Source organism: Lemur catta, chromosome 23 (assembly GCF_020740605.2).
Source record: "Lemur catta isolate mLemCat1 chromosome 23, mLemCat1.pri, whole genome shotgun sequence".
Classification (NCBI taxonomy): Eukaryota; Metazoa; Chordata; class Mammalia; order Primates; family Lemuridae; genus Lemur; species Lemur catta.
The window spans coordinates 3,932,979-3,953,058 of NC_059150.1; the positions used below are offsets into that span (position 1 = coordinate 3,932,979).

At 49.4% G+C, this 20,080-nt stretch overlaps 1 protein-coding gene across 1 annotated transcript in view; it reads left to right on the forward strand.

Annotated features, from left to right (window-relative positions):
* Positions 1 to 10,840, forward strand: part of LGR6 (leucine rich repeat containing G protein-coupled receptor 6) — an 86,017-nt gene extending 75,177 nt beyond the window's left edge. The window contains exons 15-18 of the mRNA XM_045536241.1: positions 1,457 to 1,582; positions 2,547 to 2,707; positions 6,534 to 6,614; positions 9,361 to 10,840. Coding sequence (XP_045392197.1) covers positions 1,457 to 1,582; positions 2,547 to 2,707; positions 6,534 to 6,614; positions 9,361 to 10,688 — 1,696 coding nt within the window. The 3' untranslated portion in view covers positions 10,689 to 10,840. The remainder of the gene's footprint in view (positions 1 to 1,456; positions 1,583 to 2,546; positions 2,708 to 6,533; positions 6,615 to 9,360) is intronic.
* Positions 10,841 to 20,080: the final 9,240 nt, after the last annotated feature.

Here is a 20,080-nt window from a genome sequence, read left to right on the forward strand (position 1 = left end):
TAAATTATGTAGGATAAAAACAGGGAGCGAGCAGTGCTGGCTCCATGGTCATGACGTCAGGGCTGGACGGGGTCTCTGATGGGGCTGCCACGTACTGTGCGGCAGGTTATTCACTGCACAAGGGCTCCTGCCCAGGAGGGTAGCTGACATCCTGCCGCCTGCTTGCCAAGCTCTGCGTCCTAAAGGCAAGTCTACCCAGACGGGGCCTTTTTCTGGTTAACACAAAGACTTCTTTGGCAGCCTGAGCAAGAGTGAGACCCCGTCTCTACCAAAAATAGAAAGAAATGATTTGGACAGCTAAAAATCTATATAGAAAAAATTAGCCGGGCATGGTGGCACATGCCTGTAGTCCCAGCTACTCGGGAGGCTGAGGCAGTAGGATCGCTTAAACCCAGGAGTCTGAGGTTGCTGTGAGCTAGGCTGATGCCATGGCACTCACTCTAGCCTGGGCGACAAAGCGAGACTCTGTCTCAAAAAAAAAAAAAAAAAAGACTTCTTTGGGCTAGCTCCAGCCCCACCCCCTCACTTCCCAGGTGAGGCTTCCAAGGCCCAGGGGGAGAAGCGTGTTCAAAGCCAACGGCCAGAACCTGGGGCTCCCGGCAGCACACGGTTCCTCCCCAGGCTGCGGCTCTCTGGGCTTTGGGCCGTGGCCTTGCAAAACTCTCACCTCCGTCTTTCCTCTCCTGTTTGCACGACTCCTGCCAGATAGGTAGAGTGGATATTTTTATCCCTTTGAAAGATGAGGACATTGGAACTCACGCAGATTTGTGACTCGCCTTGGTTACATAGTGAGCTGGTGACAGCGCCAGGTTTCCTGCCTTCCAGGCCAGGGCTGTTTCCACGACGCACAGTCTGTGGTCGTGGTGTTTGGTTTGGAGCCCCGGCTTCCTCTAACGTGTCTCCGGTGGAAGACCACGTATGTCCTCACCTCTGGCTACAAAGCAGGCGCAGCTAGGTGGAATGGATGATCCAATCCCCACCGGGGCCAGACGACCAGCTCCGTCCAGTCCCAGAGCCTGGGCTTTTGCATCATCAGAAAAGCAGGAGGGAAGGCAGGGCGATGGAGGCAAACAGGAAGGACCACAGGGGTGGGCAGGGATTCCTGGATGGCACCCAGGCCTGGGCACAGGAGCTGTGCTTGGGGGAGCTCTGTTACCTACAAATCGGGACAGCTTGGCATTCAGTTAGAACAGTCCCTGGTACATAGTTGGCACCCAGTGTTTGTTGAATGAATGAATGAATGGATGGGAGGAATGAGTGAACTAGCTGTAGATGATGCCTCTAGTCACTCTCGGCTATCCTCCTTGCCCGGCACTCAGCACTTTCCTCTGAGCTGATCTGGCCTTTGCTCCTCTCCTCTTGCTTCCATCCCAGGCACGCTGGCCTCACCCTCAGCACAGCACTGTCCCTCAGCAGTCCCACTGGCTGCCACTAACCCTGACCGTCCACTTCCTAGGGACCTGACAGACAACCAGCTGACCACGCTGCCCCTGGCCGGACTTGGGGGCCTGATGCATCTGAAGCTCAGAGGGAACCTGGCTCTATCTCAGGCCTTCTCCAAGGACAGTTTCCCCAAACTGAGGTGAGGGCCTGGCTTTCCCCCACACCCAGGCAGGTTTGCCCTGGGGCAGCTGGTGGCCGTGGAGGGACAGGGAGAAACCACAGGGCCTCGCACAGAGAAGAGCCTGGTGGCTGAGGGTTTGGCCAAGCTTGAATGGGAAGGGCTCATCCGACCTCTTACCAGCCCAGACAGGTACATGCCTCCTCTTCCTCATCTTCCTCTTTGTGGCATCTCCCCCATCCTAAGTGCCGGCCTAGGGCACACTGGGACCTGTGAGGTAGAAGCAGGAGGATGTGAAGCCCCCCGGACCTCGTTGCTGCTCAGCTGGGTCCATCCTCACTTGGGCAGCGTCCGGGCCCCTGGAATGCGGGCAGAGCCCAGGGCACTGACGAGCGGAAAACGCGCCGCACGGCCAGTCCCGGTGCTAATGACATCCAGGCGCTTCCCTGCAGCAGCAGCAGCACAGCCTGTGTGGCCCGAGCCTTGTCTGCTTCCAACTAATGAGTGGCCCGAGGTGTTTGCCCTCAGAGGGCACCAACCCAGCTCTGGTGTGCCCAGAGAGGGGGCACGGACAGGGCGTGGGTCTCCCCGAGGGCCAGGACAAAGAATCACTAAAAGAATTCCTGTCTCCTTGAATACAGAAAGAATTGCTGTCTGGGACGGGGAGCAGAGCACTGTGTGACCCTGGGGAAGCGGCTCCCCACTCTGCGCCTGCTAAGGGGACCCCTTACACAACAGGCAGAAAGTTTCTGTCCCCCCTCAGTTCCCAAGAGGAACGAGGGAAAGACTGGACCGTGTCCAGCCCCCTCCCAAGTCCGGAGTCCGGCTGCAAGACGCTCACAAAGTGCACCCCGGAGGCTGCAGGCACAGTGGCCAGGGCACTTGGGGGTTGCAGGGCAGGTGCTGAGCGCCTGGGGATCTCTTAATGCCAGCTGAGGTCTCAGGCCCCAAACGTGCTGAGGCAGCCATATGTCCCCGTCCCCAGGATCCTGGAGGTGCCCTACGCCTACCAGTGCTGCGCCTACGGCCTGTGTGCCAGCTTCTTCAAGGCCTCTGGGCAGTGGGAGGCCGAGGACTTTCACCTTGATGACGAGGAGGCTCCAAAGAGACCCCTGGGGCTCCTGGCTGGACAAGCAGAGAACCACTGTGAGTGACGGGGCCTGGACTGGGGGCGGGGTGCGGGAAGGTAGCTGGAGGGGAGGCTCTGGGGGGCTGCAGAGGAAAGCCCCCTGGAGGCAGGTGAGCTGCTTGCGGCCTGGGAGGAAACTCCGCTTGCCCCTTGTCTCCCCAAGGCTACGCCCAAAGGTGCTCGGGAAAATGTAAGCATGGTGACAGTGGCACGTGCGACGTCTCAGTACGTGCCTGGCCCTTTGCAGTTCACAAAGCACCTCACACGCACCGTCTCACTTAATGTCCCTGCCCTTGTGGCTCCCGTCTTCGTCTCCTTCCACCTAGGGGTATCCTCAGAGAAGACAGGCCCAGTATTGCCTCAATCTGAGCCAAGTAGGATCGAATTATATCAATTGAATTAAACCTGCTTCCAGGAAAGAAAATTCCCTGATATGTCCTAGAACCAAAAGGAGCAGTGTGGGGATTACTGCTGCCCGAGTCCAGCCTGGGCCCCCCGTGTGCCCCGTGTGTCTGACAGTGACACTCCAGTGGCCACTGGGTGCGAGAGCACCTCGCTAAGGGGGCCACGGCAGGGCAGCCGTCTTGGGCCGGAGCTGTGTGTTTCCTGTGTGTTTCCGGTAGAGCTGGAATAAAAGGCAAAGCGAGACGAAGGTGGCCAAGGGGGTTCCCAGGAATCACCCACTAAGGGGTGTCCTAGAGAAAGAGCAGAGAGAAGTGCTTCCCTCTCCCCTGCCTCCTGTCACAGAGCACAAGCCGAATAGGAGGGAGAGAAAAGGGACCCTGCTTTTGGGGTTTCTTTTTCTCCCTCTCACTCCCTCTCTATAATATCTCGATGGAGAAGCTAAACAGCAAAACAATCAAATTGAAACATGTAAGAAAAATATCTCAAATAACGTACTGTAGACAGAACTGGCGTCCAAACCCAAATACAGACAGCATTCACCAGTTGGGTTGCCTTGGACAAGTCCTTTAACCTTACTGAGCCTCAGTTGCCTTATTTTTAAATGACAAAGGTAATGCGTATCTCACAGGCTGTGGGGGAACTGTAAAAGCTTCCATAAATGGCAAAGTATGTTGGCGGCCACCACTACAACTGCTGCTCCTGAGCCCGGCCTTCTGGGGTCCACGTGCAGGGAGAGTGCAGTTGCACAGTCAGGACACGGGTCGTGGAGGCCACACGTTGGGCAGGCAGTCGGGGGTTTTCTGAGGCGTCCCTGCCAGTGTCCCAAAGCACCTCCTCGGGGAGGGTATGAGGACCCGATGAGGAGGAGCCCAGCAGCCTGGCTGGCTCTGGGCCGCAGACGGCTGTCCCCGGGGGACATTCCCGGATGTCTGCTGTACACTCCCTCAGGGGCTGGAAGGAGGAATGGAAACTTTCCTTCCTCAAGGTGAAACTTTCCACCGGGCTTAGGTCTCGGAGAACCGCAGGGCGTCGCGATCGTGGGCTGCCTGCCGGCTGTAACGGGAGCTGGGGCAGGGCCCCCACTTCCTGTGGGAGCTAACGAGCCTCCAGAAGGAGAGCCGGGAGCCGCTGCTGCAGCCAGATTCGATTTCCTCCCCGTTTGAAGAGCGGTTACTTAACACCTTGGCTGTGACTTTCCCAGCCTCAGACAGAGTCCCCGGTTTCGCCCCTTGTATTCCATTCATGCACTTGGATTTCAAAGAATTGCCGAGCTCCATTCTGGAGAGCAGCGAGCGTCGGGCTGGAATGAAAGGTAGAGAGGGAAGGAAATGCCAGGACTCCGGGCACACCCCAGCCTCCTACCCACCCTGACGGTCCGGGCCAGGGGCGGCTCCGCAGTCTTCCTGCCTCCTGGGAAAGCTCCCGACTGAAGGTGTTTACCCTGTAAGTGGGGAGGAAGGACCCACACAGGAAGCAGCCCTGGTGAGCCAAAGAGGGGGACAAGTGCAACAAATAGAATCACCTAGCCATGAACTTGTGCGATGGAGGAGCCCCACAGGGGCTGTCTCTTAAACCTGAGCAACACAGAGGCTCCACTTAGAGACAGCCACTCTCTCCCACCATGTAGGTCCTCAGATACGTTTTCCAGTCTGACTTGAGAAACTTGAGTCTTAGTCTTTAAAAACTCTTTCAATGATAGAGTATCATTGCAAAAGAAAGTTTTGTCTTTCTAGGTTATAAAATATTTTAGATTATCATTACAAAATTCTTATAGAATTTATGGCCTCCCCAGATGTCCATAACCCATTGGTGCTCAGAAGCCCTAGTTTAAGAAACACTGCAATAGTGAATAAGAAAAAAAAAACTGTGCAGCCTGGACTTATTCGCTTGTTCTTGTTAGAACTGGAAGGAACATTAAAGATTATCGAGTTCACCTCTGACTCGGTACAGAAAGGCCTTCTCTCACCTTGGGGACTGTCTGCTTCAATATCCGTAATGACAAATTATGTCCAGCTCATACATCCATAAATCTCCTCTAGCCCTCCCCATCCTATATTCCCCCAAAACAATCAGTCCCTCGCCTGGGAAAACGAAATGTTTAAGCATCCGGGCTCTGTAGTCAAACAAGCCCGTGTTTGGATTCTGGTCGGTCGCCATGAGACCTGGGGCAAGCCACTTACCTTCAGCAAGCCTCAGTCTCCTTATCTGTCTGTCACCTGCCTCATGCAGTTGTTGTGAAAGCCACTGAGACCATGAAGATGACAACTCACTGGGCACAGTACCTGTCGCCAAGTAAGAACTCAAGAAATGTTAGCCCTTTCTATTAGCTCAAAAAAAATTTTATCGACACATAATAGATGTATATATTCTGGGGGTACATGTGATAATTTAATACATTCATATAATATGTAAAGATCAAATCAGGGAAATTTGGATATCTGTCACCTTAAATATTTGTCTCTTCTTTATGCTAGAAATACTTGAATTATTCTCTTCCAGGTAGTACATTTATTAGTTGATGCAGCACCTTAGAGCATGACAATTTGTTTCCTTAAATCTGTCAGTTGATGCAGTGCATAGTGCCACGACAATTTGTTTCCTCATTAGTCTCATAGCTCTTTGAGAGCAGGGCCGTCTCTTACTCGCCCCTGAATTCCTCTGCATTCGCCCAGTGCCCACTTGCCTTCAGCACACGCGGCCCTGTCGTGCACCTGTTGAAGGCGGGGTGTGCCTCTGTTCGGCAGATCTAATTCTGAGAATTTTTTCTTATTAGGAAGAACTAGAATGTCTCCATCTGAATCTACATTCTATCCACTGATCCTGGTTCTGCCTTCTGGACAAAACAGCGTGTAGGAGCCTAATTCCTTTATGCCTAACAGTGCTTTGAGGACAGCCATTATATCCCCACTTTGTCCTGCCTCCTCCAAGTTAAACACCCCCAGTTGCTTTGACTGTTTGTTGTGCAAATGGCTCCTGCTCCCTCCCCAGCCATGGTTCACACTGAACACACCCCAGCCCACCAACGTCCTTCTTAATGTGTGGTGTTGGTGGGTACGGAATTACAGCGACAGTCTGGCCAGAGTAGAGAATGCTGAGATCACCAGCTCCCGTTATGAAGGCAGCTGCCACCCCAACTATCAGCCCCACACGTGGGCTAGGCTGACCAGAGAGGGCATGAGAGGACCGAGTAACAGAAAGGGCAGCTCTCGGTTAAACGTTTGCTGTAGACCCAGCAATACCGATAAGCCACGTGTGGATAATAGGGAGCTGCCCAGGCGTTTTCCCCCAAGGGAAGACATGGATGTGCAGGGCTGCTGCACCAGCGCTGAGCAGTTAGTCAGGGACAACTGCTTAAAGGGGTGGGCGTTTGGAGAGAGGTGAGGCTTGATTGACACCAAGACCCAGGGTCCGGGGCCACTTTCTTGTCTCTCCTCTCAGATGACCTGGACCTGGATGAGCTCCAACTGGAGATGGAGGACTCAAAGCCACACCCCAGTGTCCAGTGTAGCCCTATTCCAGGTGAGATGGGTACCTGGGGAACTGAGGAAGGGAGGTGCAGCGAAGGGGCACCCAACCATCTAGATGAGATGCCAGTTCACCGTGGCACGTCTGCAGTCGTGCCTCAGACGCTTCCTCTGCCTGACACCCAACCTGCCACGGGAGAGTCCTCTTTTTGTAATTCCTGGGGAAAGAGCTGGGGTTCTTTCCGTTGAGTGGCTGCTTGTGGGGAGTAGCATGGTGGGGGTGGAGGGAAGTCCAGCAATCTTTACAAATCAGCTGATTAGCGGTTATGTACCCAGGAGAACACGGCTCGCATTGAGGAGAGAAGCAGGAAAGAATGCCTTCACCCATTGCTCAGGGTGGCGTGCCCGACTGCTTTTGAGTTCTCTGTCATTCCAAGATCCATACCTCAGAATCCTAGAGCCAGGTGGAACTCTGAAAGGTCACCTTCTCCATCCCAGGAAGATTGCAGTCTCTCTTTCTTAAAACTCTCCAGGGTGGAAACACTCCACAGTATCCCTGGGAAACTTGCAGTGCTGTCTAACCCTTGCAGCTGAGGAAGTCTCCTTTAGGGTCCAACCTAAATCCATCTTGCTGGAAAGAAAGAAAGGAAAAAAAAAAAAAGAGAAAATTCCCTTTCTCCTTGGTGCAATTCAACCAAAGATGTTTAGAGTGAAGAAGTCCCTTTCTGTGCATATAAAATGCTAACAGGCCACCCAGAAGGCAGCAGCATGCTAAGTAGGCCAGGAGAGGAACTGCTCGGAAGAACAGAAAGTGATAAACAGTTTGCTTCTTCTATTGCATCTCACCTCCATTTTCCAGTTTCCATCTTTCTTTGGCTCAGGCCCCTTGGCCTTCTGCCGTTGCCCCCTCCAAAGCCTGCAGAGTGTCTGCCTGACCTTGCCTGGCACCAGCTGTCAGCACTCAGTGGCAGCAGCTCGCCCCCTAGTGCCAGCCGAGGCCGAGCACTGGCCCAACCTGGAGGAAGCAGGTCATGTTTTCTTGAGTTGGAAACCCACCCACGTGGTCCTTGCACACTGCCACAGAAATGTCACCTCTGAAAACCAGTAATCAACAGGGGTGAAGTAAACGAGGAGGTTCCAACTGAGGTAAAAGACAAGGTCCAACTTGAGCTTGCTTCTAAAATAGCTGGTACAAAATGGTCAAATAATTATGGTACATCCATATGGTAGAGTATTTATTACACAGCCATTGAAAATATGTTTTTGAGGAATACAAGGACATGGGAAAGTCTGCATAATAAAAGTTTAACTTAAAGACAATGAAAACGCTATATGCATTTGTCAATCTGCTTCGTGTTGCTGTAACGGAATACCCAAGGCTGGGTAACTTATAAGGAAAAGAGGTTTAGTTAGCTCGCAGTTGTTCTGGTGGCTGGAAGATTGGGCAGCTGCCTCTGGTGAGGGCCTCAGGCTGCTTCAACTCCTGGCAGAAATGGGAAGGGGAGCGAGCGTGTGCCAAGAGATCACACGGTGAGAGAGGAAGCCAGACTCTCGTTCACTACCCACTTCCTCCATCTAGAACTCACTCACCCCACAGAGGGTGTTAGTCTATCCATGAGGGATCCACCCCCGTGGCCCAAACACTACCCACTGGGCCCTGCCTTCCAACAGTGCCGAGTTGGTGGCACTCAACATTTCAACATGGGTGTCAGTGGGGACAAGCCACATCCCAACTGTAGAGTAAAATCCCAATTTAGTTTAAAAACCTATATGTATATATAGATTTTTTTTAACTGCAAGAAAACATACCAAAATCATGAGTTCTCACTGAGAGAGAGGTCAATAAGCAGTTTTAATTTTGCCATGTTATATTTTCAATTTTCTACAATTATCTATTATTTGGTAATCAGGAAAAAAAGTTTTAAAAATGGCTTCCACAAAAGGCTCTCAAATTCCCAAGCTACTTAGCAATACATTGAAGAACAAGAATTTAAAATCAAAGGAAATATTTAATTAACATTAATATATCCAAAGGTACAAGGTGACTTCGGAACAGACTCTGAGGAGAGAGGTGGAAAACACCAGGATCTCCCCCAGCCAAGTTGGAAAACCCCAAAGTCGTCTGTGTTTTGATTCGCTGTACTTGGTGCGCTTTGCCTCCCAAATCCCGACTGCCGGATGAATACTGAATGTGGTCTGCACCCCTCCCGCAGAGCCAGGGAGAGCCAGGCTTGTGTGATGTCTGGCCGGGCTCTTCCACGGTGGGGTCCTTAGTGGGTCCCTGGGCACTGACTGGGAGAAAACAGAGGCTCAGCCAGCGTGGTTACCGTGTGGGCAGCACCTCGCACCTCTGTGTCCCTGCCCCACTGTACCCCCAGTCCTTTTGCCCTCCCCACTCCCTGTGCCAGCCTGTCTCTTCCTTTCTTCCAAATGCTACTTCTTTGGAAAGACTGCTTTACTTAACATTTTCTCAGTGCCTGGGTTTGCACTGTGTTCATCTGTGTTGTGTGTAAGTTTGCATGTGTTTCTGTTTTCTGTGTGTATGGGGGTGAGGGTCAGCGTTCACCCATTTGCAGCGCATTGGAAGAAGAGTGTGAATGTCCCGCTGTTGTCCCCCAACTGGGCATTCTCTGAGGAAGGAGAACAGGTCAGTCTCCCTCCTCCCCAGTGTCCTCTGAGGGCAGAGACTGTGCTCATCTCCTTTTGATTGCAAGTTCGCCGAGGACAGAGGCTGGCCTTGTCCCAGGACCTGGTGCCAACAGCCTCTGGCCGGGGGTAATGTCTGACCTTCTCTCCCACAGGCCCCTTCAAGCCCTGTGAGCACCTCTTTGAAAGCTGGGGCATCCGCCTGGCGGTGTGGGCCATCGTGCTGCTCTCCGTGCTCTGCAATGGGGTGCTGCTGCTGACCGTGTTTGCCGGCAGCCCTGTCCCCCTGTCCCCGGTCAAGTTCGTGGTAGGTGCGATCGCAGGCGCCAACACTCTCACTGGGATTTCCTGCGGCCTCCTGGCCTCCGTGGACGCTTTGACCTTTGGCCACTTCGCCGAGTACGGAGCCCGCTGGGAGACGGGGCTGGGCTGCCGGGCCACCGGCTTCCTGGCCGTGCTCGGGTCAGAGGCCTCCGTGCTGCTGCTCACCCTGGCTGCGGTGCAGTGCAGCGTCTCCGTGTCCTGCGTCCGGGCCTACGGGAAGGCCCCGTCCCTGGGCAGCGTCCGGGCGGGGGCCCTGGGCTGCCTGATGCTGGCAGGGCTGGCCGCCGCCCTGCCCCTTGCCTCAGTGGGAGAATACGGGGCCTCCCCGCTCTGCCTGCCCTATGCCCCGCCCGAGGGCCGGCCAGCAGCCCTGGGCTTCGCCGTGGCCCTGGTGATGATGAACTCCTTCTGCTTCCTGGTAGTGGCCGGTGCCTACATCAAACTCTACTGCGACCTGCCCAGGGGCGACTTTGAGGCCGTGTGGGATTGCGCCATGGTGAGGCACGTGGCCTGGCTCATCTTCGCAGACGGGCTCCTCTACTGTCCCGTGGCCTTCCTCAGCTTCGCCTCCATGCTGGGCCTCTTCCCTGTCACGCCGGAGGCCGTCAAGTCTGTGCTGCTCGTGGTGCTGCCCCTGCCCGCCTGCCTCAACCCGCTGCTCTACCTGCTCTTCAACCCCCACTTCCGGGAGGACCTCCGGCGGCTCTGGCCCCACACGGGGGCCCCGGGGCCCCTAGCTTATGCTGCTGCCAGTGAGCTGGAGAAGAGCTCCTGCGATTCCACCCAGGCCCTGGTGGCCTTCTCTGATGTGGATCTCATTCTGGAAGCTTCTGAGGCTGGACGGCCCCCTGGGCTGGAGACCTATGGCTTCCCCTCAGTGACCCTCATCTGTCAGCAGCCAGGGGCCCTCAGGCCAGAGGGCAGCCATTTTGCAGAGCCAGAGGGGACCCACTTGGGGAACCCCCAACCCTCCATGGATGGAGAACTGCTGCTGAGGGCAGAGGGAGCTACGTCGGCAGGTGGAGGCTCATCAGCAGGCGGGGGCTTTTGGCCTTCTGGCTCAGCCTTTGCCTCACACTTATATGTCCCTCCCCATCCTCCTCTTCCCATCTCTTCCCTTCCCTCTGTCCCCCACTCCGTGAATGATGGCTGCTTATAAAATAAATACAACCAAAACTCAGCAGTGTGATCCATTGCAGGGTAGCCCGATCCCTGACTCTACTGGCTCCTGTCCCCTGTGACCATCACCAGTGAGTATGTCTCAGCTTCATCTTCATTCTGGGCCTCTTCCCTGTTGTGTCTGAAGCTGTGGACCAGATACCCGGAAATCTGTCTGCTTAAGGGAAGTAAAAGACAGAGGAAGGTTTGGGGGGCTGAGCAGGCCCAGGGTCAGGGCACAATGCCAGGGAGACCCCACAGAGAAAGGCCTGGAAGGGGGCCACCAAAGGCATTTAGGCATCTCCCCTGTGACTCATGGAAAGGATACACAGTGTGTTGTGTCCCATTTGACACATGCTGTGCAAAGAGACTTCTGTTAAAATAAGTTTTGGAAGAGATTATATATTAGCATCATGTCCCTTTCTTAGAGATTCACAGTATGTGTTAGTATAGTAAAGACCCTGAGAATTCCTGTAGTAGTAAAATCCATTGAACTGTGTTTAACCCAGTTCCCCAGATTATTTTTCAGCAGGTTTTTGTTTGCTTGTGTGGTTTTCGTGGACTACCTATTCTCTGTACCACCCAGTGCTACCCAGTGACATCACAAAATGAAAGTCCCGCTTGTTGAAAGTCCTGATCCTAGGAGGTCAAGCAGGGGTGAAGTGCCAGAGGCAACAGATGATTCCATCAACCCAGAGAGAATCTCAACACTCTACCCCTCTTATCCCACCCTAGAAAGAATGGGGGGTGGGGTCCCTGGATCCTGGCAGGATACATACAGGGAAGTCTGTGGCTGTTCCCTCTGGCTCTGAGTTGCCTTCCTATGGTTCTCCATCAGATGCCCCCTGCCACCTCCTGCCACAAGCTGGGTCCTGCCTTCTCATCTCAGGTCCTGCCTATTCTGTGGGACAGGGAGCCCTTACCAAAGAGGAGAGATATTTTTACTTGCAGGTATTGCATTTAGGAAGCGTTGGAGGTATCTGGGACCCCTGAGTGCCCTCAGATAGGCCACTGACCCTTCTGCCTCTCCCCTCCTGACCTTTCTACATTATGGTTTACCAGATGGCCCTGAGTGTTTCCAGAGTGTCCCATCCCGCACCCAGCCCCAAACACACACACACACACACACACACACACACTACACACACACATTCAGTCTCAGGGTAAGGAGGTGAGAGCTGGGGCACCCTTGAAGACATAAAAGGTTACTCTTGCAGACATAAAAATAGAACTCGAGACTCAGGAAAGGGCAAGACTTTTCCCAGAGCACCCCGACATCAGCCACATCAGGAGGACAGGAGTCTGTACTAGAATCCTGAGACCAAGTGGAACACAGTCCTCCTCCTGAATCCTGGCGTGGTCTTCAGCCAGCCCTACCCCCGGGGGCTCCACCATGAAGACTGCCGCAAGGAAGCCTTTCTTCTAGTCTCCTAGTTCCAGTTTCTGAAACTTAGGTTCTCTGCTATCTCCCTGCTGCCCCCAGTGCCTAGTGGAAATTTGGACATAGGTCAACACGTCTTGGGTAGGGGCACGAGGCAGAGACCACGGATGGAACTTGACATATTTCTAAATCTTGTCTGACTAGTTGAGTTGCCCCAACTGTACCAGGCTCAGAAGCTGAATGTGCTGGCCTTGTGATCCCAGAAGAAACTTAGGGTCCCAGCATGGGGTCAACTTCAGAGTAGGCACTCCCTAAATGACTGTGGATATATTTATCGATGATTTCTCTGAGAGCCCCTGATCTCCCAGTTTCCGTGGGGGCTAATCAAGAGCTCTTGATGGAAAGGATTTGCTCTACTCTGGGTACTGAGACTTGGTGACTCTTATCAGGAAAAGGAGTTCTCTGAGATGCCCCAGGGATGACAAAACATGTGTGATTTGGGGGAGCCTTGACTTCTAAAGTCACCCCAGAGCATTCCTCACTCCCACACCCACCAAGTTGCCCTTGGACATAGGGGAGCCAGCGTGTGGGTGGAGCAGATTGGCCATGGGTTGTAGGAACTGTTCCCTACAGATAGCCTTTTCTATAAAAAGGGGGCTGAGCTTTTTGGCTGCAAGCTCCAGTGGGGCACTGTGGTCACCTTGTTGTCTGCTTCTAAAGATCTAGGAGGCATCTGCGGATCACAGTAGCATCTACTGGCTTTCTGATCAAAGGAGAAGTGTCGGGGAAGGGAGTAGAGATGTTTGCCGTGAACAATTCCATTATTCAAAAAGTCTAGCAGATGTTATACATTTAGCCAAAATAAGGCTGTGCAGTAAAGTATTTTTGTTTTTGTTTTTGACTGATATTCTAGCAAGTCAGTATGTTACTCCTTTGGTTATCTCCATTATGATAAGTAGAAGATTATGAAGATTGTGTATATCTTTGATCACAAAACCAGAAACCAAATTATTCAATGCATGTAAATGCATTTTGTTTGGTTGACAAAATCTTCCAAAATGGTGTCGCTGGGGAAGAATCTATCCAAGAGGACTGTGGAGGTGGAAATAATTGAGAACTGCTGACCCTGGTGTATGTTGCCCTGGCTCTTGTGTGCTACAACTTGGCAACTGGTACCAACCACAATCTCTCAGACAGACTTGTGGAGGAGAAATTCTTAGGATGGACCATTGTTTTTATATGCACCTCTGAACACCCCAAGAGGAAAGTCCAGAAAATTCAGAGCTGACATTTGAAGACTATGGATTAACAGAACCTCAAGCTGGACCTTGTCCTTGCCTTTCTCTCCCCTCCTCCAGCCTCCAACTTCCTTCTATTAATCGTTTCCCTTTCCAGGAAGAATGAAAGGTTTAAAGAGTAAGGGAGGGGAAGAAGGAAGAGCTGACAACAGTTAGTAGGTTTGAGTGAGGATGATGGGAGAGCTAGAACCCCCTCATCCTTCCTGACACCATCTCCTCTAACTACCTGTGCTCTGGTTTAGTGAGCTCTCCCACCTATTGCTCACCACCCTGCATCACTTCTAGGTTTCAGCCCCATGCCCTCTCCAGCTGTGTGAAGTGTAAGAATTGTCAAGATGTAAATATTTGGATTCTTCTGTGTAATAAAGCACCAGTGAAGCACCACGTGTGTCCCTCAGCTTGTTTCTGCTGCTCTGGTGGAGCCACGGGAGTGGCCAGAGGTGGGGCTGCTTGGAGGGAGGAGTGATCAAAGCATCAAGGCTCTTCCTTAACCTGTCTTCTGAGTTCTGGGCCATCTGGGGCATAGCTGAGGGGTCTTAGGGTTGAAGTTTGGAGGCATCGGAATCAATTCCATTCATCCATATTGAAGAGCTCTTTGTGTGCTTAGCACTAGGTTGGATGTAGAACAGTCTAAAGGAAGCAGTAAGCAGGTTGGGCTTTCTATTTCTCAGACCCTGAACACCTTCTCAAACCCAAGACTACTATTGGGGTTTCCAGATACCATGAACCCCAAAGAATCAGCTTGCTTTCCTCTCCTTGGATGAACTTTCTTATCCACTCTCTGCCTTGGGAATCTTTTCCCCCAAGCCTTGGTTCAGAATGGGATGATGCCCCTAAGACAACCAGGCAGCCCCTTCTCAATGTAAGAGAAAGAAGTTGAGTTCAACAAAAACCTGCGATCATAGGGAAGAGATGCTAGCCCTAGAATGGTATCAAGTCCTTACTGGCCCAGTGCCTGACTGCCTTTGGAGAGGGGAAATGGTGCCTTCTTGAACATCTGTCCTCCACAATTCTTGAAGAAAGAGCATTTCAAACCCTTCTATCCTTCTGGCCCGACTGCAGGGAAGGCCATTTCCTCAGCTGCTCTGGTAGACTGGATTAAGAGAAAGAAACACAGGGGCTAACTCAAGTAAGTGCATAAGTGCGTGTTTCTTGAGAGGATATGTGTGGAGCAATAAGTGAGGCAGAACTTCAGCAAATCCAAGACCAGAAAGAGCAGTGGGGCTGGACATTGTGGTATCTGAACCCAGAGGTTCTGAAAACAGATCCTGCAGGCAACCACTCCCACTGCCATCTACTGTATACGGTTCAGGTGGGGCTGGCCCCACGCTGGCTCCCAGAGGTAGGAATGTGACCAGGTCTTATTGGCTTATTCTAGTCCCTGGTCACAGTGATTGGTCCAAAGATGGGCTTATCTCTCAAGTCCTTCTAATGAACCCCTATTCGGGGACTTTGGTGGAGTTGATAGGAAAGAAATACCCTTTCACCAGAGTTGCTGGACTGGTAGGATATAGAGCTACTGGAGTCTGTCTTGCCACTTGGAGAGAAATGAATCCTTATAGCATTATCTGAGCATCTGCATCTAGCCATGCTGGAAAGTATATTTGGACTTCTCAGGTTGTGAACCAATAATTTTTGTTTGCTCAAGTGAGATTGTTAGATTTGTTACTTGTGTGGAGAAGACAGACAGGCTTCTCCCTCTCCGCATCACCCCATACCTAATGCCCCAGGAGTAAACCCATTGACCTCGTATCAACTGTTAGAGTGGAAGGGGACAGTTATTGAACAGGAATGTTGAAAAGCAAGGAAGATTGTCAGAAGGATTGTCAGGTGGGGATGGTGGGCCTGGGTGGGAGGTCTCTGGGGCAAGAGAAGCCTGAAAGAGTGAGGAGAATGGAAAGGGAAGATGAGAAAGTAACTGAGACCAGCCAGTTTACTTCATCACTGAACCTGAGATTCACAGGCTCTGTCCTTGGCCCTTGAATTGGGCAGGTAGTTTCAGAATTGCAGAACTGCCAAGTGTCAGCTCTGGGAGGAAGCTTAGAGAGCATCTAAGCCACGTCCTCATTTTACAGAGGAGGAAACTGAAGGGGAGGAACTTGTCCATTATCCCACAGCTACTCTGTGGAGACAGATGTATAAATATCACAACAGAATCCATACAATTGATAAATAAGATTCTAGAGTTAGGCCTGGGTTTGAATCCCAGATTTACCATTCATCCTTAGGTTTTACTTAATTTCTCTGAGTCTTAGTTTCATCACCATCAGTAAAATGGGTCTAATAATAGTACCTAAACTCTATACGTTATTAAAAGGATTTGAAAAGGCTTTTCATGCAAAGAGTTTAGTGCCTCAAAATAACTTCCAGGTCCAGAGAGAACCTAGAGACTAAGAACTCACCCCCTAGAGAAAGTTGCCTCTCATGGGAGATTTGAGGAAAGGAAACCTCAAAGCAGATCCTTTTTCGAGGGACAGTTTCAGGGTCCTGATTAAAGGAGGAAGGTAATGGAAGGAAGGGGACACAGTTTAGTGGGATGTGGGTCAGGGGAAAGGTGAGCAAGGAAAACAAGCACATGAAGGGGAGAAATCCTGAAGCAGGGGTGGAAGGGAGGGTGGTATGAGAGAGACGCTCTGGATAACCTGCCATCCCTGTTATAAACTAAGAGTCAGAGGCAGGGATGGATGCTCTCTGGGGCCCATGGCAGGAGGCAGGGACGACTTGCCAAGAAGAAAGTGGAATGTATCGTTTCTGCACCATAGCACGTCTGTGTCCATGGCCCCGGCCTCTCCCGGGCTTCGCTGGCAGCCCGGTGCAGTCCGGGACTGCAAGATGCCTTGCAGCCAGCCATGCAGAGGAGCAGGTTCTGAAACCACAGCCCCCCGCCCCTTGTCCTTCCCTCCCTCAGGCTGCCCCAACCTAAACAAGACAACCTGGGCAGGGGGGCCACACGCTGATGGAAAAATACACACTTGGCTGGAAAAGAAGCTTTATTTGTATGTGTTGAATTCCCGCAGCAGCCGAAGGATAAATAGCTCATTACAGCCTCTGCCCACAAGGTGGGTGGTAAAATCTGTTCTTATTTAAATTGCTTTTGGGGAGAGGTGGAGAGGGGGATTGGGGGCAGCAGGAGAGGGGAACTTGGAATCTGCAATGTTTACATTATCAGTCATGGATGTCATCTCTCTTTAATTAGGGGTTTGGAGTTGAGAAACTTTGTTCGGCTTGCTTATCCCAGGAACAGAGCAGATTAGCAAATAGGCAGTGGGCAGAGCAGCTCCTTAAGACCACCTATGGTTGGATCACTGTGTCCGTCCCCCTGGTAAGCACTCAGTGTCAGCTCTGTGCCAGGCCCTGTACTGGGTGCTTTACATGCATCATTGCATTCAAATTTCATGAGTTAAGTACCATCATTATACTCATTTTACAGAGGCAAAAACCAAAAAATAGATCGTATAGAGCACCAAGGTCACACAATTGGTGAGCAGCACCGCCAGGGCTGGAAGTGGGTCTTCCTGACCAAAGACCATGCTTCCATTTTTCCCTGGGGAGTGGGGACCTGGGCTTTTCTAATCCTCAGGCATGTCGCTTCTGTCCTCTAGCCCAAGTCCTCTGTACTGAAGACAGAGATGGATGGATGACCTCTAATAATTTTCAGTTCTGGTATTTCTTATGATTCAAGGGAAAAGTCCCTCTAGCCACTGTATTCCCAGCATCTTTACTCCTCTCGCCAACCGCGCTGCCCACACGCTCCCGTGGCTTCAACACGCAGGCGCCGCCCGGGCCTCGGGTCATCACGGGACTTGTAGTACTCGGCCCGCCCTGAGGGCGCTGCGCGGCCGTAAGGGAACTACAAATCCCGGGATGCATCAGCAAAGGGCTGAGGACCGCCCGCTCCCGCTTTCGCCGCGGCACCTAGCGGGGTCACCTTTGCCCTAAAGCTGGAAGTGTCACCTGGACTGGCGTCAGCCTCCAACTCGAAGCATTTTGGGAGTCGTAGTTTATTCTCCTTATGACTACTAACTAATGTTAGCTCCCTAATTATTACATCAGTCCTTGAGAGTGAAAAGGGGCGGTAATTAGCTCTATTTTCCAGTCGGGAGAACTAGACATAAAGTACCTGACAGACTCGAATCCATGTCCTGGTTCTAAATCTGGAGTTCTATTAACGTGCGTATTAATCACGGTGAGAATGTGAATGTGCGTGGGAAGCAGGAGCATACGACACATACAGTATTATGTGTATTACATAAATACTTTCAACATGGACACTTGATCTTGATCTTGAAAAGGATGCATCCAGCTGCAGTGAAAAGAGCCTGAGCTTTGAATGCAGATTGAATTCACATCCATAGACAAATTACTTGACTTCTCTGAATCTGTTTCCTCGTGTGTAAAATGGGAATAATGATACCTCGCAGGGCAATCGTGTGGATCAAATGAGATCATATAGGCAAGGATGCCTAGTGTTATCCCTGGCACATATCGGCTTTCAGTAAATACTAATTTCCTTTCGTTCTCTCTCCTCTTCCTCTACTTTTTTCATAGATCTTAAATTCTTACAAGACAGTATGGATGTTTTGTCTTCCGTGATATTTTTTCAAAGCTAGAGAAAGATACTCTGGAGCATACTAAACTTCTGCAGCAGCAAGTAGGTAAATTTATATGTACCATGAATTTGGTTATATAACATATAGCCCTGGACAAAATATAATTAAATGTGTTATCCATAATAAAAGAGAACACATACAAGTATTAGATTCTTTAAACTTTTCTGTACTTTTGAAATCTTTCATTAAGAAATGTTATAAAATGATTAAGGCATTGTAAAGGGAAACTTTATTATATTCTATCATGTGAACATTTGCCTGTTCCTCAATTTCCTCTGAAAGGAACTAGAAGTCTTATACATTGAGGAAATCAATGAATGAATGAATTAAGAGCTTCAAATGAAAAGTGACATATAAATGCAAAATATTATTTATCGAATAACACTGTGTCTATCCACCATATGCTTTACTTGGATATGCTTAAATACATACATTTTAAATACCATTAAGCCTTTCAGCGTATTTGTGAACTATGAATAACAATCTACATAAAAATAATCAAGGTGTGATAATATTAATACATACTATATAACCTTGTTTTCCTTGCTACATGCATTTATTTACAGTCGCCGTGGAACTCGTCATGTCTCATCATTTATTGCAACTAAAAATTCTTTATGAGATTTACTTTGTAACTTATCAACATGGAACCTCATCTTATTCCAACTCAGCCTTTTGCTGATAATTAAAATTGCCCACAAGCTCCCAAATAGAACTCTCTCTAAAGGACAAAAGAAAAATTGTTGTTAAATCATATAGGAAAGAATTTTTAGCTAGGAACCTAACCCTGTTGACATCATTGTGTACCATTTTAATATTATGTTCCTGGCATATGATAGCTGTTCAAAAAATATATATATATATAACTTTATATTCTATTGACATACTGTTCTTCAGTAAAATATAAAGTTATTTTATATTTAAACTTAAATATTTATACTTAAGGGATTTTTAAACTGAGGTAAATTTTTCAGGTGTCAATAATGTTACATTTCTTTTGGCTATATTCATTTTGCATTCAGAATCAGGAACCAAGAAATATCTCATTCCAGTTGTGTAAATAAACTAAAATTGACCAAGTCCAAGTTAAATCTTTACTTTCTCAAAAGATACGAGCTTAAATTTCAACAGGAAGAATTGAGTTTCAATACTAGGAAGTTCCAGGAAGCAGAAAGTACTTCCTTACTATACCTAATTTTATTTGCTTCTTTTCTTTTCTTTTTCTTTCTTTTCTTTTCTTTTTTTCTTGTAGTGGTAAAATTGTTATACCTTCTTGAGATTTTTCAGAAAAGTATAGGTAGCTAACTTTCCTTGGATAATTTTAGTATATACCTACCTGGAAAGAGAGGAATGTATCTTCCAGCTATGTGTTTACTGAAAGCAGTAATAATTATTAAAATATAATTAATTTAACAGGCTCATCAAAAAAAAAGCCACAAAAACATTCATCTACTTATAACTTGAAAAGGTTTTCAAATTTAAAATTATCTAAGTTTCTGAAACATATTCCTCCAACCAAGGCACTCTGAGAATAAAGTCATACAATTAGCTCATTAAACAAGTATGGTATTTTAAATTTCCTAAATAAGTATTCTAAAGAAAATATATTTTTATATATAAGTGAGTAAATCCTAACAAATAATCCTGTGTACAAATAAAATACAATTTTTGTACTTTTACATGTACTAAATGAGCCTTTTATAATGCTTTCTTATGTAAATTGAAGAAACTTATAAAATAATAATTTCCACAGCTACATCTTTAAATCTTGTTATATTATAATATTCAATTTTTAAAGCAATGACACCCGTGGACAGTTTATGAAAATCTTTTAGCTTGGCCTCTATTCCCACCAGTTAACATATCTCCCTCTGGTGGACAAATGGAAACTGTACACTTAGAACAAGGAGTTCTTTCTTTTTTCTTTCCGTTTATTTCTTTTCCTCCTCCCTCCTTCCTTTCTTTCCCTCTTTTCTTCCTTTTCCCTTCCAACCTCCTTTTGTTTCCCTGACTTCCTCCTTTCCTTTCTGTTGCCAAAACTATAGGTATTTACTTATTTACTTGTTTTATCATACCATCTATCCTTTCCACGAGACTCAATACA